General features: G+C 43.1%; 1 protein-coding gene across 2 annotated transcripts in view; it reads right to left on the reverse strand.

Moving 5' to 3' along the window:
* Positions 1-23054, reverse strand: part of abat (4-aminobutyrate aminotransferase) — a 163547-nt gene that overhangs the window by 47930 nt on the left and 92563 nt on the right. The window contains exons 2-4 of one of the 2 annotated variants that reach the window (XM_033643899.2): positions 18911-19058; positions 7082-7179; positions 6972-7001 (exon numbers count right to left, since the gene is read on the reverse strand). In XM_033643899.2, coding sequence (XP_033499790.1) covers positions 6972-7001; positions 7082-7179; positions 18911-18980 — 198 coding nt within the window. In that variant the 5' untranslated portion in view covers positions 18981-19058. Of the gene's footprint in view, positions 1-6971; positions 7002-7081; positions 7180-18910; positions 19203-23054 lie in introns of those variants that run through there. The other variant, XM_078161431.1, reaches the window with a different exon arrangement.

The following is a 23054-nucleotide window of genomic DNA, read 5'->3' on the forward strand; positions in this document are numbered from 1 at the left end:
CATAAAAACCTGGATGAGCACCAATTTCCTTATGTTAAATTCAGACAAAACTGAAGTTATTGTTCTTGGCCCCAAACAACTCAGAGACTCTTTATCTGATGACATAGTTTCTCTATATGGCATTGCTCTGGCCTCTAGCACTACCGTAAGAAACCTCGGAGTAATATCTGACCAAGATTTGTCTTTTAACTTCCATTTAAAACAAACCTCACGGACTGCATATTTTCATCTGCGTAATATTGCGAAAATTAGGCCTATCCTGACCCGAAAAGATGCAGAAAAATTGGTCCACGCTTTTGTTACCTCTAGGCTGGATTACTGTAACTCCCTATTATCAGGTAGCTCTAATAAGTCTTTAAAAACTCTCCAGCTAATTGAGAATGCAGCGGCACATGTACTAACAGGAACTAAGAAACAAGATCATATTTCTCCTGTTTTAGCTTCTCTGTACTGGCTCCCTGTAAAATCCAGAATTGAATGCAGGGTTACTCGTGGTCCCTCAAGTTACCAAAAGTAGATCAGGAGCCAGAGCCTTCAGCTATCAGGCTCCTCTCCTGTGGAATCATCTTCCTGTTGCGGTCCGGGAGGCAGACACCATTTCCACATTCAAGACTAGACTTTCCTCTTTAATAAAGCTTTTAGTTAGGGCTGGCTCAGGCTTGCCTTGTACCAGCCCCTAGTTAGACTGACTTAGGCCTCGTCTGCCGGGGGACCTCCTATAATACACCGAGCACCTTCTCTCTCTCTCTCTCTCTCTCTCACTCTCTCTCTCTCTCTCTCTCTCCCCCCTTTGCTAACACTCATGTCCTGTAACTGCATCTTGCTAATTCGGCCATACTGCATGTCACTAACTCAGCTTCTTCTCCGGAGCCTTTGTGCTCAACTGTCTTGTAGGTTAACTTTTATCACAGCGGTGCCTGGATAGTGTGACGTGTGTGGTTGTGCTGCTGCCGTGGTCCTGCTTGATGCCTCCTGCTGCTGCTGATGTTATCATTAGCCATACTTCTACCGTTATTATACACATGACTATTGGCACATATGTATACTATCATATATTAATATATACTTTCAACTTATTGTACCACAATAGCTGTAATTATAATTATAATTTTATTACTTTCAGTTATTGTAAGCTACTGTCACTACCGTCTGCCCTGCATTTCTCTCTGTCTCTGTTTCTCTTTCTGTCTCATTGTGTCATATGGATTACTGTTAATTTATTATGTTGATCTGTTCTGTACGACATTTATTGCACGTCTGTCCATCCTGGAAGAGGGATCCCTCCTCAGTTGCCCTTCCTGAGGTTTCTGCCATTTTTTCCTTGTTAAAGGTTTTTTTGGGGGAGTTTTTCCTTATCCACTGCGAGGGTCCAAAGGACAGAGGGATGTCGTATGCTGTAAAGCCCTGTGAGGCAAATTGTGATTTGTGATATTGGGCTTATAAATAAAATTGATTGATGTGTTTACCTGTGCCTTTTTATGTGTGTTTTTGCTTGCCCTTTAATTGCCCTCCAGGGACAAATTAAAGTTGATGCTGAAGTTGAAGAGCCCTACAAAATCACCTCCAGCAGGCTAATGGTGTGCATGTTTCTGACCAAACTGTCAGAAACAGTCTCCATGATGGTGGCATGAGGGCCTGATGCCCTCTACTGGGACCTGTGCTCACAGCCCAACACTGTGCCAACTCCACTGGCATTCGCCAAAGAACACCAGAACTGGCAGGTCCACCATTGGCGCCGCATTCTCTTCACAGATGAGAGCAGGTTCACACTGAGCACATGTGACAGGTGTGAAAGAGTCTGGAGACACCATGGTGAACATTACGCTGCCTGTAACACCATCCAGCATGACTGGTTTGGTGGTGGGTCAGTGATGGTCTGGGGAGGCATATTCTCAGAGGGTCCAATAGACCTCCATGTCATAGCCAACAGTATCCTGACTGCTTTTAGCTACCAGGATGAAATCCTCAGAGCGACTGCCAGACCTTATACTGGTGCAGTGGATCTTAGGTTTCTCCTGATGCAGGACAATGCCCAGCCTCATCTGGGCAGAGTGTGTTGGCAATTCCTGTTTGACAAAGGCATTGATGCCATTGACTGGCCCTCTCATTCCCCTGACCTAAATCCAATTGAGCACCTATGGGACATTACATATCAGTGCATCTAACACCGGCAAGTACCGCCACAGACTATCCAAGAGCTCACTGATGCCTTGATCCAGGTCTGGGAGGAGATCCCCCTGGACACCATCTCCCAACCCATCAGGAGCATGTACAGACATTGTTGGGAGTTCATACAGGCACGTGGGAGGCATACACACTACTGAGTCACATTATGAGTTGCAGTGAAAAAATTCACACAAGCTGGATCATCCTGTGATTTCAATTATTTACTATGAGAAGGTAGAATGGTCTGCAGGATATTGAGTGAGCCTCAAGGTCTGGACAACAATGGTGAGCAATGATCCTGCTGTTGTTACACCAGTTGTTATGGAGATAAACACAGAGCCCCCCTCCTTTCCTCTTACCGGACTCGATGTTTCTGTCCTGCCGGTGGCTAGTGTGGCCTGCTAGCTGCACTGCAGCATCGAGTATGACTGGGTGAAGCCAGCTTTCTGTTATGATCATAATCCCACAGGTCTGTACGTAGCGGTTAGAGGCAATCAATAGCTCCAGTTCGTCCATTTTGTTCGAAATAAATCTGGCGTTTGTCAGGAAGATGCTCGGCAGTGACGGAGTGTGAGGGTACTTCTTTAGCCTAGGCAATATCCCAGAGCGGCGCCCGCGCTTCTGCCTTCGTTCCCTCCGGCGTCTGCGTCGCTTACTTGGGCAGCAGATCCACAGTGACTCCGCAGGTCTGCCGATGGCGTCCGGGATGTTGTGTGCCTTTTGAAAGTCTCTTGTGATGTCAACCTTGCACTTCCAGCCGATGTCGATAATGTCCTGCCGACTATCCACAAAATCTGCTCGACATGAGCAGAAAAACGTGGACAAAACTACATATACGAGAAAGCTAAGAGCCGCTGCACTCTCGCGCGTCGCCATGTTCTGTCTCCTTAGTTCCTTTGACTGATGGAGAAAGCTCTGGCGAGATCTGGGCCTGAAAAGTGATGCTGATACAGCGGAGTTTTTGTTGAACAGGTAATATTTCGTTTTTATTGTGGATTTTGTGACATAGATAACTGTATGCTGTATGTAACTGTATGTTGCTATGCGGGAGGGGGATGTTGTTAGGAGGCTCAGAGGGGAGGGGGACACAAACTCGGAGGGGAGGGATCATGTATTTCAGTGAAGCTATAAATCTACAGCTGACACGCACAGTTAGCTTGTAGGCTAACAGTAAACATTACAGTAACTGATGTTAGCTTACCCTGTTTAGCATATAGCATACTCGCTGGGGATTTCAAGGTCTGTAACAATTTCTATAAATTCATTGAGGAGTCCAAATGGATGTTTTTGCTAAATTTGAAGAAATTCACTAAAGGCATTCTTGAAATGTCATGTGCAAAAGAATGGGATGGAAGGATGGACGAACAGCCCAAATATCTTAACGCCTCCAGCCACAGCTATTGCCAGTGTGCAAGCATAAAAACCTGTACCTAAGAGATTGAACAACAAAGACTGCCCGAAACTAACCTCAAGTGGCTCAAAGAAACACAACGACAGTCGTTCACTGGTAACCACACATCATGCCTAACGACTGTTGCTCACCAGTGGCCCCACCCACTCCTAATGACCGTCGTTCACTAGTGTGACTCACCTGACCCAAACAATGGTCCAGTGAAACTCCACTAACGAAGTATTGTCTTATGAGGGCGGTGGGTGTACACCTCCACAGAGGTTAAAAACCTGAGTCTCACTCCACTGTTTGTCAGACTAGTGAGGACTAGTCAGACTGATGCGTTGAGAACTGATGAAGCCGCTTGGATAAGAGGCGAAACGTCTTCTAGACAAAATCAAAGTCCAGTTGCCTACGATTTAATTGTTGCCAGAATGGAATTGACCTGGATAAATGAGAATATCCACAGACTTATCACTGTATCACTGTCGGATACCCTCAAAACAGTGTGGGAGTATGAAAGGTTGGCTCGGAAAGTTGTGGATCACAGGAACCATCTACGGTTCAACCTAAGGTGCAGACAAAGCAGGCTCATACCAACTAGTGTTCAGCTACGGTCCATTGTGAAGGGGCACAAGGCCAGCATGATACTAGAGAAAGCTGAAAAACAGCTCTTAAACGAGAGGATCAGGAAGGTCCTCTCGTTTCGTCCTCACCATAGTAAGGCTGAAGGAGAAAACCGACCACCTTCTCCAAAAACTCAAAACGGACTTACCAGGGGCGTTGTTTGAAAGAGTTGTATACTTCACCAAGAAAGCTCAACTATCCCAACACACAAAGACCAAAGAAAGGCAGATAAAGAAATTCCTACACCTCCTTAACAAGAACCTGATGAAAATGAAAACAGGCAATGGGTGTCAAACAACGGATCATATTGCACAAGGTGAATTACAAAACAGATGGGTAAAGAACTTGTCAGACCGGGAACTTACTCAACCCGAGAAGGAGGTTTTAGCCAAGGGACTAAACTTTGCTGTAACACCGAAACAAGCTCCTGTAGTTGAACTCATCACGGCGACAGAGTCAGCTATAAGGAAAAACAATCTAAACGAGACTGAAGCCGAGCAGCTCAGACTCAAAGTGTCGGCAAGTTTGTCCAGTGCTAAAGCCCCACCTTTGAACATTACTATTCAAGAAAGAAAAGCTGTGGTGTCTCTGAGCAAAGACAATAACATCACTATCCTTCCAGCTGATAAAGGGCGATGCACGGTTATCCTAAATACAACTGACTACCAAGCAAAAGTCTCCACACTACTCAATGATGCCAACACCTATGAAATCCTGAAGCGAGACCCATCCAGCGGGTATAAAAAGAGGGTGATACAATGTCTACAGGCATTACAAAATGATGGAACGTTTGACCGGCCTCAGTACCTCAGACTCTACCCACAAGACACCATCCCATGTCTATATGGACTCCCCAAGATCCATAAAGAAGGGGTCCCACTCAGACCCATTGTCAGTAGCATAAACTCAGTGACATACAATATTGCAAAGCATGTAGGTAACATTTTATCTCCTCTGGTGGGTAACACACCACACCACATACAAAACTCGCACGAATTTGCAGGCAAAATCCAGGGTCTAAGGCTAGAACCGGATGAAACCATGGTATCATATGATGTAACATCCCTATTCACTTGCATCCCAACCGGGGAAGCAGTGGAAACGGTGAGGCATCATCTTACACAGGACAGAACGTTACCGGACAGAACAAATCTCAATACAGAACAAATTTGCCAGTTACTGGAATTGTGCCTTAACACCACATACTTCCAGTTTAACGGTACTTTTTACAGACAGAAGCATGGCTGTGCTATGGGGTCACCAATATCCCCCATTGTGGCAAACCTGTATATGGAAAGGGTAGAGCAAAAGGCACTGAACTCTTACAAGGGTACATCACCAAGCCACTGGTTCAGATATTTGGATGACACATGGGTGAAGATCAAATCCCAAGAACTGGAGGCTTTTATTGAGCACATCAACTCAGTGGACAAGAACATCAAGTTTACTAGAGAAGATGTTAATGATAACCACCTACCTTTCTTAGACTGTGATGTACACTTGGATGAGAACAGGAGCCTCCACATTGGGGTATATAGGAAACCCACACACACAGACCAATATCTTCTTTTCGACTCACACCACCCTCTGGAGCACAAACTGGGAGTTATCAGAACCTTACAGCACAGGGCTGATAATGTACCAACCACCACTCAGGCAAAGGTACGGGAGCACAAACATTTGAGGAGAGCATTGAAAACTTGTGGCTATCCTAGTTGGACGTTTAACAGAACAAAACGATCCAACAAGAACAATAACTCAGAGAGGGCTGAGGAAGGAAACAAGCGCAGGAACATTGTCATACCCTACATGTCCGGGGTGTCTGAGAAACTCAGGAGAATTTTCAACCAACACCAAATTCCTGTGTGTTTCAAACCAAGTAACACACTCAGGCAAAAACTGGTACACCCCAAAGACAGGGTACCACACACTCAAAAAAGCAACTTGGTATATGCTGTCCAATGCAGTGAGGAATGCAAGGACTCATACATTGGTGAAACCAAACAACCATTAAACAAACGCATGGCTCAACACAGAAGGGCAAACTCCTCAGGTCCAGTTTCTGCTGTTTATTTACTTCTAAAGGAGAAGGCTCACTCCTTTGAGGACAGCAATGTGAAAATCTTGGACAGAGAGGACAGATGGTTCGAAAGAGGGGTGAAAGAATCCATCTACGTTAAAATAGAGAAACCGTCTCTAAACAGGGGAGGTGGCCTGAGACACCACCTATCCTCCATTTACAATGCAGCCCTTGCTGCTGTACCTAAGAGACTGAACAACAAAGACTGCCCGAAACTAACCTCAAGTGGCTCAAAGAAACACAACGACAGTCGTTCACTGGTAACCACACATCATGCCTAACGACTGTTGCTCACCAGTGGCCCCACCCACTCCTAATGACCGTCATTCACTAGTGTGACTCACCTGACCCAAACAATGGTCCAGTGAAACTCCACTAACGAAGTATTGTCTTATGAGGGCGGTGGGTGTACACCTCCACAGAGGTTAAAAACCTGAGTCTTACTCCACTGTTTGTCAGACTAGTGAGGACTGGTCAGACTGATGTGTTGAGAACTGATGAAGCCGCTTGGATAAGAGGCGAAACGTCTTCTAGACAAAATCAAAGTCCAGTTGCCTACGATTTAATTGTTGCCAGAAAAGCATAAAAACATTTTTCCGTTGTGAAACTGTACTTAAGAGATGATAAGAAAAATGGAATTCATGAATGCTATATATTAATTGTGCAATTAATTAATTATTCGATTAGGTTGAGAAAGTCTCCACTCACCTGGATGTCTCCCAGTTGTTTGGTCAGTTCCTACAGAAAAATCAAAGTTAGTTACACTCAGTTATACCTGAGAATGGAGTGCACTGAGTGTGTGTGTGTGTGTGTGTTACTTGTGATCTTGGTCCAGGAACTGAAGTTTTCATGGACGGTCCATCGTAGTCAAACTCCAGCTGAGTTTTTGGTGCTGCCTTACTGACATATCGACACCCTGCAGGAGGAAAGCACAATGAATAATATAATATATACACAGAAACACATACAGAGGGAGATGGTGAGTGTTTTTATATGCTCACTATCCCTGTTATGATCGGGCTTTGGTTATGTGTTTGCATGATATTTCGAATGATGCGCCGGTTAGAGTGGCAGCAAGTCTGAGTAGCTCCTGTTTTTTAAGTCATTTTTGAATGTGTTTTTTTCTTCTTTTTTTAAAGATTTTTTTTGGGCATTTTTAATCCTTTAATCAATAGGACGGACAAGTGTGAAAGGGGGAGAGAGAGAGGGAGTGACATGCAGCAAAGGGCCACAGGCTGGAGTCGAACCCAGGCCACTGCGGCAACAGCCTTGTACATGGGGCACCTGTTCTACCACTAAGCCACCGACGCCCCATGTTTTTTTCTTTTTTAATGATTGTTAATTTTGTGTGTGATGTGATGAGTAAAGTTGAGTACACGAGGGAAGATCTTCTGGCTCTGAGAGGAACAACTTACGGAGTTAAACACCCAATATCAGCCGAGCTGAGGAAGCTGTTTTGAGGCTGCAGAGCAGGAGCAAAGCTAAAGGCTAGGAGGTGGAGGACCTCCTAGCTTCCTAGACCTGCTGGCAGGTCCTCACACTTGTTACAGGGAGTGTAGTCTGATGTGCTTCATGGAGACATGGCTGAATGACCATGTGCCTGACAGCTGTGTGAACCTAGTGGGCTTCTCTACTGTACGAGCAGACAGGGATGCAAAGACAAGTGGCAAAAACAGAGGTGGGGGACTGATCCTGCTTGTGAACAATAAATGGTGTCATCCTGGATATATCACGGTGAAGGACAAGATCTGCTGTCAGGATATTGAACTGTTAGCAGTCGGTCTTGGACCGTATTATGTGCCTCGGGAGTTTTCATACATCGTCGCCATTATTGTTTACATTCCACCGTGGGCAGCAACGTGATGTCATCCATGAAACTGTGGCTAGGATTCAGACCCAGCATCCTAGTCCATAGCCCACATATAAACCCTGTGTATTAAAGTTGCCTGTTACCACCCGCTCAGTCAGGAAATGGTCCCCTGAGACCAGTGAGTCTCAGGGACTGTTTTGAATGTACAGACTGGACTGTACTGTACTACTGGAGCCACAGGACAACAACATGGACATGGACAGTAGGGTGGATATTCTAACAAAATATCTAAACTTCTGTAGGAACACTGTGTTGCCAGTAAAGACGGTATGCTGCTTCCCCAATAATAAACCCTGGGCCAGCAATAACAATAAACAGCTCCTCAACCAGAAAAAGCTGGCGTTCAAGCAAGGGGACAAGGAGATGCTCAGGGAGGTTCAACATGAGCTGAAGGGGAGACTGAGACAGGCAAAGTTGGACTACAAAAGAAAGGTGGAAAGTAAGCTGCAGCAGAACAACAGCAGACGAAGTGAGGATGGAGCTTGGGAGACTGTGTACAGGGAAAGCTGCGGGCCTGGATTGAGTGTGTCCAAGGCTCCCGAAAAACTGTGCAGCCCAGCTAGTGGAGCCCCTTCAGTGGATCTTCAACAGGAGTCTTCAAACAGGCAAAGTCCTGGTGCAGTGGAAAACGTCTTGTCTTGTGCCGGTGCCCAAAATGGGGAAACCGGCCGAATTAAATGACTACCGACCTGTGGCCTTAACATCACACATTATGTGCCTGGAGCGCCTGGTCCTCCGTTTCCTGAAGACAGAGGTCACTGATGCTGTGGACACCCTCCAGTTTGCCTATCAGGAGCACATGGGAGTGGAAGATGCAGTTCTTTACATGCTGCACCGGGCCTACACCTACTTGGAGGGGCCAGGGTGTTGTGTGAAGATCCTTTTCCTTGAATTTTCAAGTGCTTTTAATACTATCCAGCTCCCCATACTGAGAGACCGGTTGAAGGGGATGGGAGTAGATCACTTCCTGACCTCCTGGATAACAGAGTACCTGACAGAGCTGCCTCAGTGTGTCAGGCTTGGAAGCTGTGTCTCTAGGATGGTCATGTGCAGCGCTGGTGCTCCACAATGAACTGTTTTAGCACCGTTCCTGTTCACAATTGACACCGCAGACTTTAAATACACCTCAGAGTCCTGCCACATACAAAATACTCTGATGATACAGCTATTGTGGCTTTTATCAGGAGTGATCAGGAACGGGAGTAGAGGGACCTCGTGGATGGCTTCAGGGGCTGGTGCAGTAAGTGCTGTCTCCACCTGAACACAGCCAATACCAAGGAGATGGTGGTGAATTTCAGAAGGAAGAGGTCACACCATCAACCAGTCTCCATACAGGGGGAGGACATTGAGGTGGTGCACACCTACAAATATCTGGGGGTCCTCCTGGATGATAAACTGGACTGGTCTTCTAACACTGATGCACTCTACAGGAAGGGGCAGAGCCACCTGTTCTTCCTGCGGACACTGAGACCTTTTGATAGGTGTGTGGAGATGTTGTCCATGTTCTATCACACAGTGGTGGCCATTGCACTTCTCTACACTGCAGTGTGTTGGGGAAGCAGCTTGACAGACAAAAACACCATGCGTTTGGACAAGCTGGTTAAAAAAGCTGGCTCAGTGCTCGGCAGGAGACTGGACCCACTAAGATCTGTGGTGGAGAGGACCACATTGAACAAACTGAAAGATATAATGGACAATAGCAGACACCCTCTCCACAGCCTCCTGGTGCGAAAGAGGAGCAGCAGCAGCAGGCTAGCTGGAGTATTCTAGATGAAATCAGAATACTGTGACATGCTAACACCTCATCCAGGTGTGTGATCAATGTCGTGTGCACATGTCGGGTACATCATTAACTAAGGTTAAATAGTAGTCAGTTAGATTACTACAAAACAACATAACTATACCTTAGAAAAAAATCATTCAAATATGTATGAACACAGTAGAGAGAGACAAGAACATAGGGAAGAGAGGATGACGCTATGCAGCAAAGGTTCTACCACTCCTGGTTCCTTCTTCTTGACGTCAATGCGTTTTGAAGGAGTTTTTGGTTACATGCCTTAAAGTCTGTGTAAAGCAAATTCTGCTATTTTCTTCTAAACACATTAAATAGGTCATAAAAGTATTCCTCAAAATGTGTAAAAAAGCCTTTCAACCATTTACACTTGAATTGTGGAGCTATTTTGTTTACAAATACTTCAGGGTAGAAAACCAGCAGAGTTTAGCTATATATATATATATATATATATATATATATATATATATATATATCACATTTTTCATGTCACTATATCACCGTTTAGACTAATCTGATGTTTGTAAAGTCTATAAACACAATGATTGAACAAACATTTCTATTTCTGTGTGCACGTTTTGTAATTAATAACATGGTTATCATAGATTAGCTGGGCTAACCATTACCTGTTAGCCGTTAGCGGTGTCTGTAATAACTCAGTAACTCAATAAACGGTCCGTGAAAAAAATATTTCTTCCAGCGGATGTCTTAGTTACAACATGATTGAGCTAGCAAAGGAGTTTTGTGTTGCTATATGTGGTATTTATTCAGTTTTGGGAAATCACGATGTCTAGAAAGCATCAGTGGCTGCAGCTGACAGGGACAGCTAACAGCAGCAGCAAAGCTAACATCAGGACGTCATCTGTTAAAAGCCTCCCGTTGTCGGATACGACATGAAACTACTCCAGTTAGCTCAATCATGTTGTAACTAAGACATCTGCTGGAAAAAATATTTTCAGTCAGTGGAGCCGAACCGACACTCTCCCTCCCTGGATTACATCCTCCCATTCCGCCGGCTGCAGGTGCGTGGTTACGTCCTTGTCCAGTACACGGAGGCGACTTCCCTCCCTCGAGTGGCCGTGGACTGAATGGCTGCAGCCTGGAGTCATGAGACAAGAGGCTGCAGACATACCCCTCTGGACACGCCCCCAGCATTTCACAGCAGAGAGAAGTGCTTTTTTTCCATGATTTTGAGAGCTAATTTTATATACTTAGCGATTTTTTTAATCTTTAAAATTTGGCTCAGTAATTAATGACACATATTTCTGTGATGTGACAAACTTATAACAGACATTTTTTGGTGCTTTACACAGACTTTAAACTTAGCATAGTGTTAGTTCAGGAAGGACATGATGTCAAGCTCAGCTCTCAACCCAGCTATATCAGCTGATCTAAAGCAGCCAAGTCAACTAATGGATCAGCTGATTGTTGGAGGGGAGTCAGCTGATAGATCACATGATTCCTTTCTATGCAACCAATTGGCAAATCTTATTCTGCTCCTCTCCCTGCCTTAGGTTTTCCATATAGGCGCATGGTAGGGCAGGGAGGTTTTCTCTCTCTGCCTTAGGCTTTCCTTGTATGCATGTGGAAGGGCAGAAAGGTGTGGTCTCTCTGCCCTCAGGTTTTCCACAGAGACATGTAAAAAGGGCAAAGTAGGGCTGGGTGATAAATCGATTTTATTGACTAATTCTAATTTGTAGTTTAGGTCGATTTGTTTTAATAAAAATCGAGTTTGTCTTTAACATCCACCACCGACGCTCCCTGCTGGGCTCCCGTAGTTCAGAGTGGGCTCCCCCCTCCCCCCCACGCGTTCCCAAGAAAGGGAACGAGTTTGGTTTTGTGGCGTAAGACACAGAATAAACAGCACCCTGCTGCAAAGTGTGTTTGAAGGCTGTTGCTACCCAAGGTAGCAGTACTACCAATTTACTGCAGCACCTCAAACAGAGGCATGCTGCCGAGTGGGAGAGGTGTTGCTCCCTACGAAAATATCCCTATTCAATCAATCAATCAATCAATCAATCAATTTTATTTATAAAGCCCAATATCACAAATCACAATTTGCCTCACAGGGCTTTACAGCATACAACATCCCTCTGTCCTTTGGACCCTCACAGCGGATAAGGAAAAACTCCCCCCAAAAAAACCCTTTAACGGGGGAAAAAAACGGTAGAAACCTCAGGAAGAGCAACTGAGGAGGGATCCCTCTTTCAGGACGGACAGACGTGCAATAGATGTCATACAGAACAGATCAGCATAATAAATTAGCAGTAATCTGTATGACACAATGAGACAGAAACAGAGAGAGAGAGAGAGAGAGATGCAGGACAGATGGTAATGACAGTAGGTTACAACAACATTATTGAAAGTAATAATATTATAGTTAGAGTTCTGGCTATTGTGGTACAATATGTTGAAAGTATATATTAATATCTGGCAGTATACATGTGTGACAATAATCATATGTGTATAATAACAGTAGAAGTATGACTAATGACTAATGATGGCAGCAGCAGCAGGAGGCATCTGGCAGGACCACGGCAGCAGCACAACCACACACGTCACGCTGTCCAGGCACCGCTGCGATATGAGTTAATCTGAGAGACAGTGGAGCACAAAGGCTCCGGAGAAGAAGCCGAGTTAGTGACATCCAGAATGGCAGAGTTAGCAAGATACAGTAATAGAATACGAGAGAGAGAGAGAGAGAGAGAGAGAGAAGGAGAGAAGGTGCCCGGTGTATTATGGGGAGGTCCTCCAGCAGACTAGGCCTAAGTCAGCCTAACTAGGGGCTGGTACAGGACAAGCCTGAGCCAGCCCTAACTATAAGCTTTATCAAAGAGGAAAGTCTTAAGTCTAGTCTTAAATGTGGAGACGGTGTCTGCCTCCTGGACCGTAACAGGAAGATGATTCCACAGGAGAGGAGCCTGATAGCTGAAGGCTCTGGCTCCTGATCTACTTTTGGAGACTTTAGGGACCGCGAGTAACCCTGCGTTCTCAGAGTGCAGTGTTCTGGTGGGATAATATGGCACTATGAGCTCTCTAAGATATGACGGAGCTTGACCATTTAGAGCTTTATAAGTTAACAGTAGGATTTTAAATTCAATTCTGGATTTTACAGGGAGCCAGTGCAGAGAAACCAAAACAGGTGAAATATGATCTTGTTTCTTAGTTCCTGTTAGTACACGTGCTGCTGCATTCTGAATTAGCTGGAGAGTTTTCAAGGACTTACTAGAGCTACCTGATAATAGAGAGTTACAGTAATCCAGCCTAGAGGTAACAAAAGCGTGGACCAATTTTTCTGCATCTTTTCGGGTCAGGATAGGCCTAATTTTCACAATATTACGCAGATGAAAAAATGCAGTCCGTGAGGTTTGTTTTAAATGAGAATTAAAAGACAAATCTTGATCAAATATTACTCCGAGGTTTCTTACGGTAGTGCTAGAGGCCAGAGCAATGCCACCTAGAGAAACTATGTCATCAGATAAAGAGTCTCTGAGTTGTTTGGGGCCAAGAACAATAACTTCAGTTTTGTCTGAATTTAACATCAGGAAATTGGTGCTCATCCAAGTTTTTATGTCTTTAAGGCAGTTATGGAGTTTAGTTAATTGATTACTTTCTTCTGGCTTCATCGATAAATACAACTGAGTATCATCCGCATAACAATGGAAATTTATAGAGTGATTTCTAATGATGTTACCTAAAGGAAGCTTATATAGAGTAAATAGGATTGGTCCGAGCACAGAACCTTGCGGAACTCCAAAACAAACTTTGGTACGACTGAAAACGATCAGATAAATAAGATTTAAACCAGCTTAGTGCAGAACCTTTTAGGCCAATTAAGTGATCCAGTCTCTGCAGTAGAATCAAATCACTGTAGCATATACAAATCTAGCCTACAAGTAAAAAGAAATAAATAATAACTTTCACTGCTTAAAGATACTCAATAGCTCAGCTAATACCTGAAATGTCACTGGAAAACAAACCACTGCAGCAGCATATTGAGTGCCAGGTGGCCAGCACGCGCCGTTATTGGACCGCACACGGACACTCACCCTCTTGCGATTGGACTTTGAACTTATCCCACAGTAGTGATACCATGTAGTACTACGGTACTCCAACATTATGGTATCATATGTACCGTGGTGTTTAAGTACCGCGGTCTACTGTTGGTACCAGTATAAATGGTAAATGGACCTGCATTTGTATAGTGCCTTTCTAGTCATCTAGTGACCACTCAAAGCGTTTTTTTAACACTACGAGTCACATTCACCCATTCACACAGACATTCATACACTGGTGGCCGAGGGTACCATAAAAGGTGCCACCTGGTACTCAGTTTTAACACACTCACACACCGATGGAACAGCCATCGGGAGCAATTTGGGGTTCAGTTCCTTGCTCAAGGATACTTCGACATGCAGCCTGGAGGAGCTCGGGATCGAACCGCTGATCTTTCGATTGGTAGACGACCCGCTCTACCTCTGAGCCACAGCCGTATACCGTGCAACACTAGAAGACACATAGGGCCTACATTTATTTAAATCAATCACATAGAGTGCAACAAAACAGGAATTGAGACATGACAGAGATGTCTTTTACACATGATTCTACTGACTTCATTCAACTGTAACTTCCAGTACACAATGGGATAGTTAGCTGCTGAGTGAAGCTGCTGGGATGAAACTCAGCTCCTCCAAGTGTAAGGCTGTGGTACCAAAAAAGCTGAGGTGCTATCTCCAGGATCATGGTGGGGTATCAGCAGTAATGCATAGTACTGGACTGTTTTGGTGAGCTGTACCCAAAGCTGATTTCCTTTACAAATGTCATCTTGAACTTTACGTTATGATAAAGATACAAGCAGGCAAATTGGGTTTCCTTGGAGGGGTGACTGGGCTTACCCTTACGCCCTTTTCAGACATGTATCCCTTTATGTTCGTCTGATGGCACTTTAACATGTTGGTCTTGTGTCTGTAAAAGCATCCCGGTCATATTTACATAAGAGTAACAGCAGAAATCTTATAAAAGGTTTCTGTATCACTCTCTACACAAGTCTGAACAGAATGAGGTCAGGTTAACATAAAGGCTGCAGCAGCACCAGGTGATACATGCAGACAGAGAGAAACGCTCATTTCGTAACATTACTACATAAGATGTTATTGTAAGTCCTTCTCTTATCTTCCTACACAAGATAAGGCATTTACAACTGTCTGCTGGCTACACCTCCACAGCATATTTTTCTCCGGCCCCTCCTGAAGAAGGTGTTGATGTTCAGCCAACCCATACAGTTACTGTACTTGTCTTAGAAGTATCCAGGGTACTTGTAAGAACACATCCACACTTTTTATTTTAAAATGGGGTTTAAAAACAAGAACGATCTCTGTACACACAGGCATTTTAGCACTGTTTCAGAAATAATCTACATCCATACTAGCACACCTGCAAACACATATCTCATGACCATTTACCTAAACTGGGCGTGTGCATGCCTAAGTCAACAGGAAGCAGATTGTCTACTCTACCTTTAGTTACTCACTTACAGAAAATATTGTGGAGATGGTGAAAAGTAATACCAAAGATTTATTTTCCTTGGACTGACAAAGAGCTGGAACTGTTACTGAAAGTAGCACAAGTAAAAGGTGGTCAAGGTGGGGGAAAACAGATTGAGAGTTGTTACAAAGCAAATACAGTGATGTATATAGTGACATATATTGTTCTGGTTTTAAAAAACAAAACAAAACAGAGGAAAACAAGGCAGAGCCTAGAATTTAAACCTTAAGAGTTCTGAGGAGGTCAGCTAATGGGTGTTTCATGTTGAGGGTCATTAAGTTTCCGAAGTGGAATAAAGCTTCTGTACTTTAAGGGATGCAACCAACAATCATCGACTAATCTGAGAATTTTAAGCTGACAAGTTCCTGAGCTGATCTTGAGGGCAGAGGACAGATTGATTAAGTGAAGAAAAACACAACCTCCTAATTAATTTGAATGAGGCAAGTCCGGTGACATCGCTGGGGTGCCAACACGAAGCGCTCCAGCAACAAAACATGGGGACAGCGTCCAAAAAAGTGACCGTGCGTGACTCAGCTTTTGCAGGACGGCAACGTGATGTCATCTAGCAAGGTGCTGTAGTAGCCAATGAAATACACACAAGTACACATTTCCTCCTCCTTCCAATGCAGTAATAACTTTTCAGAATTGCACAATCCGTACTTACAATAAACCGCTGTGCAATGTTTTGGCATCTGATAAGACCTCCTCACTAGAGGATCCAATACTCCAACAGGACTTTCTTTTTTTCCTTTTTTTTATATACTTTCATTAATCCCCAAGGGAAATTCAATGCCACCCACTGATATATATTTCATATCAACCTTAAGTACATGCTCCCACCATTGCAGCTCCTTGCACTGTTTAAAAACAATACTGTTTTTGGTCAGAACACCTGGAAAGTCAGAGGTGTAAAGTGTGGGGAGAATTGGTACCACTGGAAAACCTTCTCTGGCACTGAGACAAAACAGAAGCTCTCCTACAAGCTGCCCAGCACATTCCTTCAGTGCCCTGCTGCTGATCTTATCTGGCCCACTTGTTTATTTTGAGATCGCAGAACTTCGTCCAAAGGGGTGTCATTTCACAGGACGAGCCAATAGTTAACAAATACTTTTACTTCTAGGCCCAAAAGTGAGACCAAAGATGCATCAGAGCAGGAGATCAGTCCTAACGACCAAAAATTCTCAGACTGAAACCATGTTCACAGTGGACATAGACATACCCCAATACAGCAGTGGCGATTGCTCTAAGACTGCAAGGAAAGCTCAGCTTCCCCTAAAATGTCAAAAAATAAGTGGTCAAATATGTACTGTTGTGTTTACATTTCATTGACTAAATATGCGCTAGAACACGTTCAACTTTTGTTCAGAATCAGCTACTTATCACAGGTCACTGACGCGACTTTCTTCTCATTCATTCCCGTAGCGTCACAGTGCATTAAACAGTGGAAGCTCAGCATCCAAAGACTTCAGTGGGGAAGCATAGAGTGGGTTGTTCCACTGCAGCGAAACTAGACAGTCACTGGATAAATGCTCGGTTTTGTCCCGCCCATCGGATACTCAGCGTCTCTGGGGGTCTATGGGGCAGGGGGCTGGCCTCGGCTGGCCTGGACGCTGGGCTTCTGCATGATGATTGGATGATCTGTCTTGATTGACAGCGAAATGAGCGAATCAGCGATCTTGAAACATAAACCACCGGAGCATTTTTCAAGTTTCATTTCATTCCGTTGTTCCGAGTTGATCTGGAGACTTTTACAATCCTCTTAGTGACTTTTTCTTTGTTAAAAACGACTTGCGACAAATCTAGCATCTTTTTCTGGTGTTATTGGAGACTGTACTCGTGTTTGGAGACTCTGACTTCTGTCGCTCTGCAGTTACTGTCCCCAACAAGCAGCGGGTGCTGTGAGCCCCTCCACCATCCCAAAGCACTCACAGGCGGTCACACTAGCCTCGCGCAGCAGCCCCAGAGGGTAGAATTTACGTATAAATAAACGGACACATTTTATGATGTAGGCCGAAAATGAGCTTCCCCTCCTTGAAAGACCAGCAGCCGCCACTACAATACAGTATATCAGTTTTCACAAAGCCGCCCATCAGCAGTTGCCTGGGCATTCACACCTTAAGTCTTTGAACTGGTCAGCAAGTGATTTTGCTCATCTGCTCTTTCCTAATCTCTCATACCAGCTTGTGTGTGTGTGTGTCTGCTCATCTCTTTCATGCTTTGTTTGGACACAGTTGACAAATATGTGGAATAAGTAAGCATGGGATGCATGTTCTATAATTTACACTTCCGCGTCCAGTGTGAACCTTGACTCTTGATGAATATTGGCCCTAAGTTGCTTTACTTTCCAAATTATTCCAAACCCCCATTATGCTGTTTGATAACTTAGAAATGTCCACCGACATTAAGCTAAGCCTGTATCATTCTGGTTACCACAGTGTTCCTTAACTGGTTACAGTTACTCTGACCCACACAGATTGGCCTGTTGATGATTGACAGGAGAGAGGACCTTTGAGATGTCACTCAGTGACCAGCTTCTGAGAAGCATGCACATATATTGATAATTACATAGTACTTGAGGTCAGTCAAATATTAACATTGATTTCTGCTGTAACTTTAACATTGTTTCATCGTGTTATAGTGATATTCAATAAAAAGTGATACTCCAGGTAATTTGAAATAAAGTTTGAAATGAGGTGCAACTAGGGCTGTAGATATGTATATATTGCTGTATATATTGATATTACATCAATAATATGATATGAGACTAGATATCGTCTTAGATTATGGACATTGTAATGAGACAATAAGACATTGTCTTTTCCTGGTTTTAAAGGCTGCATTACAGTGAAATGATGTAATTTTCTGAACTTACGAGACTGTTCTAACTGTTCTATTACTTACCTTTACCAACTTAGTCATTATATCCACATTAAACAACCCTACAATATCGTTGCATTGATACCTAGATATTTGGTCGAAAATACTGTGATATTTGATTTTCTTTATATCATCCAGCCCTGGTTGCAACATGTACCTCACAATGTAGTGTAAATGTATTAGGACTAGGAGCTCCATTAAATCTGACTGAGTATAATTCACTGATGACCTGCTTTCTCAGATTCTACTTGATTACCTTTACCACCCAAACTTTAACACCAATTCAACGACTTAAAAAAGGACACATAGGTGGTCTTAACAGCCATGTAAACAATTCTAGTAAAAGTAATAAATGGCTGCAGGAGCAAAATAGACAAGATACAAATAATTACACTGGAAAACAAAGTCTTTAAACATTTAGTCAAAGAACTGGCTGTACGCTGTACTACTAAATCTTCTCGATTAATCTACAAGAGGACATTTGTAACAAGGTTACCTGCTGAAACTGTACTTACTGGACGGATTTAAAAGCATTTAATATAAATTTAAAAGTATTGGATTTACCTGGAGCGCTGAGCCACAAGTTTTTCTGCAGGGAGAGAGCAAACTGACGACCAATTAAGGCGGACGCCATGACAAAGATGTCAACAGACAGGACGAAGTGCAAGAGAGAGGCAGCTATTGCCCTCAGGGTCTCAATTCACCAAGTCACCTAAGGAGAGAGATATAGGGAGAGAGGGAGAGAGGGAGAGGGTGAGATAGAGATAGAGAGAGAGAGAGAGCAGAGGTTAATGATGGCTATCTATGAAGTGCAGTGGTCCAACTGAACAAGATTTTGATGTCACTTGAAGTTGCAAAATACAAGTCCAGGGTTTCCTCCAGGACTTTTTGAAACTGTGGGGGAGGGCTTGAGGGGGAGGGCTCTGGTGATGATGGACACTCCTTGTGTCAACAAGGAGAATGTTTTCTCCAGAGAACGCTTCTGTGTTCCATTTCAGGCTTCTAATAGGCTTAAGTGAAGTGCTGCAGGTGTTGTATGTAACAGCGAGTTGGCAGTGGCAGCTCATTTGTCATCATTTTATAAACAGTGACTGTGGCAATATTATTTCTTAATGAATGAAAAAAGTGAGAGAAAAATGGGCAAAAGGAGGCAGAGGAAGGTATGGCTGTCTGCTCTCTCTCCTCTCTTATCTGTCCAGCTCTTATGTAACACTGGCAGCAGGAACAGGAAAATTCCAGCTATCTGCTTTCACATAGCGAAGGAAACCCTGACCTCTCTCTCTCTCTCTCTCTCTCTCTCTCTCTCTCTCTCTCTCTCACAAACACACACACACACACACACAAGCATTCATGCACACACACAAAAAAACCCATGCATGCACGCACATAAGCACAGAGCTAGTTTCTTGGCAACACCTTGTGAACTGGATGAAACTGGTTTGGAGTGTGGGAGTTACACAAGACTGCATCTACATATGCCCGGGAGGGGTGGGGTGTGTATAATGAAGTGATGGAGGATGGCTGAGGGGACACAGCGAGTCTGAACTGGGATAAGGAGGAATCTGAACACAAAGGGAGAGCAATGGCTTTAAGGCTTAACGGAATCATTGAGCTGCGAAATCAAAATGGATTTCTGATGCTGTGTTTAAAGTGTTAGTGGTCCTTACCACAGAAAAGAATTTATACTTAAGAATAGGATTTTACTTATCGTTTGTCAAAGCACCCTCACGTCTGTTACATTCATCATGCAAGCTGTGAAGTACTGTGACGATGGGAAGGTTTGTCTTGCCTGGTTGTTGAGACTTAGGGCTGGGTCATACTCTACAATAAGTAGTTCATACATGTTTTCTTAACAATGCCAAAATATTTATAGCTGTTACAAAGGTGGAGTGAGGAGCTGGCTGTCAATGCGGTTGTTATAGAGAACCAATTCTGCTTATTTCAGGTTCATATTTGTATTTACAGTTGACACTAGAACTTCTCGACGTTTTGTAATTCAAAGTTTTAACCCTAACTAGAATTACTGCCTTGTGGTTGTATGCCTCCGCTAACCAGTCAAGTTGCACTTACAATCTATATCCATGTCTGTGAAAACATGGATGCTTCACACACATCTTCCCCCCGGTAGCACAGAAGATCTATACAATCAGCTCAGTTTTAAGGTGGACACCAAAGATTAGTGTAACCAATTCAGCATGTCTCCCTTTCTGTTCCTGAGATATGGCATTGAGTAATGGCCAGAAAAGTGGTTTTGCAGAAAATTATGATGTCACCGTGAAGTTGACCTTTGACCTTTTGGATATAAAATGCCACCACTTCATCATGAGCCATTTTTGTGAAATGTTGTCATAATTAATGTATGAATTTTTAAATTATGGACAAATACATGTTTTGTGAGGTCACACAGACCTTGACCTTTGACCACAAAATTATAATTAGTTCATTCTTGAATCCAAGTAGACATGCGTGCCAAATTTATGGAAATTCCTTCAAAGCCTTCTTATCACATTCACAAGAATGAGACAGACACAAAGTCGCAATGACCGTTGACCTTCAATTACCAGAATTCTAACTGGTTCATTGATTAGTCCAAGTGGACGTCAGTGCCAAGTCTGAAGAAATTCCGTACAGGTAGCTTTAAGATAATGTGTTCACAAGAATGAGATGAATGCAAGGTCACAGTGACCTTGACCTTTGATCTAAAAATCCTCATCAGTTCCTTTTTGAGTTCAAGTAAATGTGCACCAAATCTTAAGTAATTCCCTCAAGGCATTCCTGGGATATTGCGTTCACAAGAATAATATGGACAGACGGACAGATGGACAACCTGAAAAGGTAATGCCTCTGTTAACAGACAAAAGATTAATTTCGGTTGGATTTATAAAGGGACGGAAAACCTGCTTTAGAATCAGATGTTATGAAATCACTACATAGGCATACATGTGATGTACTGTGCAAAGCAGTTACAGTTACATAAAACATAAACAGCTACACATCACTGTAGTTTGTTCTGAATGCATGTTGATTCCAAAACTCTTATGCAACAAGACAAAATATGTATATGTACACATGGTTCTATTTCATAAAACTCAATCATTGTGGAACTGGGCACATCTGCCTGTGCATAAGTGCAGAATGTCAAACTGAGTAGCAGGCAGCACCAGTGTATGAATGGGTGACAAATGGCAAGGAGCATAAAATCGACTCAAAAGATGTTATACAAATGAAAGTCCATTCACCATTACACTGCTTCTTGTATCTATCAATGAATAAAATGGCAAAGAGAGATGGTCCATCCCAATGCCCATACTTGTAGACAAATGCCAAAACACAGTACCCTCAACCCACACGTGCTGCACACTTTTCCTAATATTGCTTCAAAGCGATATTCACAGGTTAGTGTATCTCCAGTGCAGCTGTTACTGGTGATGCACCTAAAGGTTGGTAAGTAAGTTAAGTTGTCAGTTTATTATATGTTAAATTTAGAATGAGTATTAATCATGTCCCAACACTATAAATTTATGGTAGAACCTCTGCAGATGGTAATCACATAATATTACAAATCTGTTCTTAGTGGGACCGATAACAATATTGTATATCTGATACTGTCAATAAAAACTTAAATAGAATATTGTTTTATCAAAGACGTTGGAAAATATGTTTCATCTTTATCTGACAGAAACCATCCAAAATAATATTTTATATTTCTTTTACATACAACATACCCACATACTCTTGTTTAAGGTTTAAGTTCAAGGTCTTTAATTGTGTTACTGATCTCAGGTCGTGAGTGTGAGTTTGCGGTTGGACTGCAGCAAAGTGGAGCCAGCCCTGTGAACACAGCAGTCTGTCCCTGACTTACTGACAGTGTAAGTGATGAAGTTACACCATTGGTAAGTTAAGTGTTTCCCAAAAACTTGCGAAATTCCTGCAAAACTACATTATTCAACATGTTGGAGATTAACTATGGAACTGTCCAAGAGCATTGTTGGTCACCAATGAAGCCTTAATGAAAACAGATGCAAAGTGAGTCCTGTTGCAGTTAAACATTCTCTGTAAAACCTGTATCAGAAAGCAGGTTTGACAAACTCTGAACCTGACCCTTAACTGTGAGGTGACTAATTAGGGGTGTAACGATCCATGGTTCTGGATCGATGTATCAATTCAATGATCAAATCAATGATCCAGTGTCATCAGTGCAAAGTGAAGACATCGATCTATGTCGTCATCTTTAGGATACGTCAAATAGTGGCAGGCAGATGGCAAGCAGCCTAGAGAAAGACGATGAGGACAACCTTATTTACACAGAAATAAATCAGTAGTGTGAAAATATTTTCAATTATGGAGAAAACGGGTCAACAGACAAATCACATGTCGTACATAAACAATGTCGTTATGAGATAAAACAAGACACACCTGTCTGGAGAAGCATCTCAGTCTTCTACCATGCCACAACAGCAACTTTAGCAACTCTGATTTAACAATGTTGGGCTGAAAGAAACGTGCATGCAGGCTGAAATTCAACTATGTTGTTCTGTCGAAGGATGTACTGACTTTAATCTACAGTGAGTGAGAAAAAGTTTAAAAATAATACATGTAATTTGTTAAGTAATGAATGGAGGAAAGTCCCCTAGCCGCTAGGCTAATTTATACAAACATGTAAACATGTAATGTAAATATGCTTGAGCTAATAATGGGTGACTAACAA

Source organism: Epinephelus lanceolatus, chromosome 18 (assembly GCF_041903045.1).
Source record: "Epinephelus lanceolatus isolate andai-2023 chromosome 18, ASM4190304v1, whole genome shotgun sequence".
NCBI classification, from domain to species: domain Eukaryota; kingdom Metazoa; phylum Chordata; class Actinopteri; order Perciformes; family Serranidae; genus Epinephelus; species Epinephelus lanceolatus.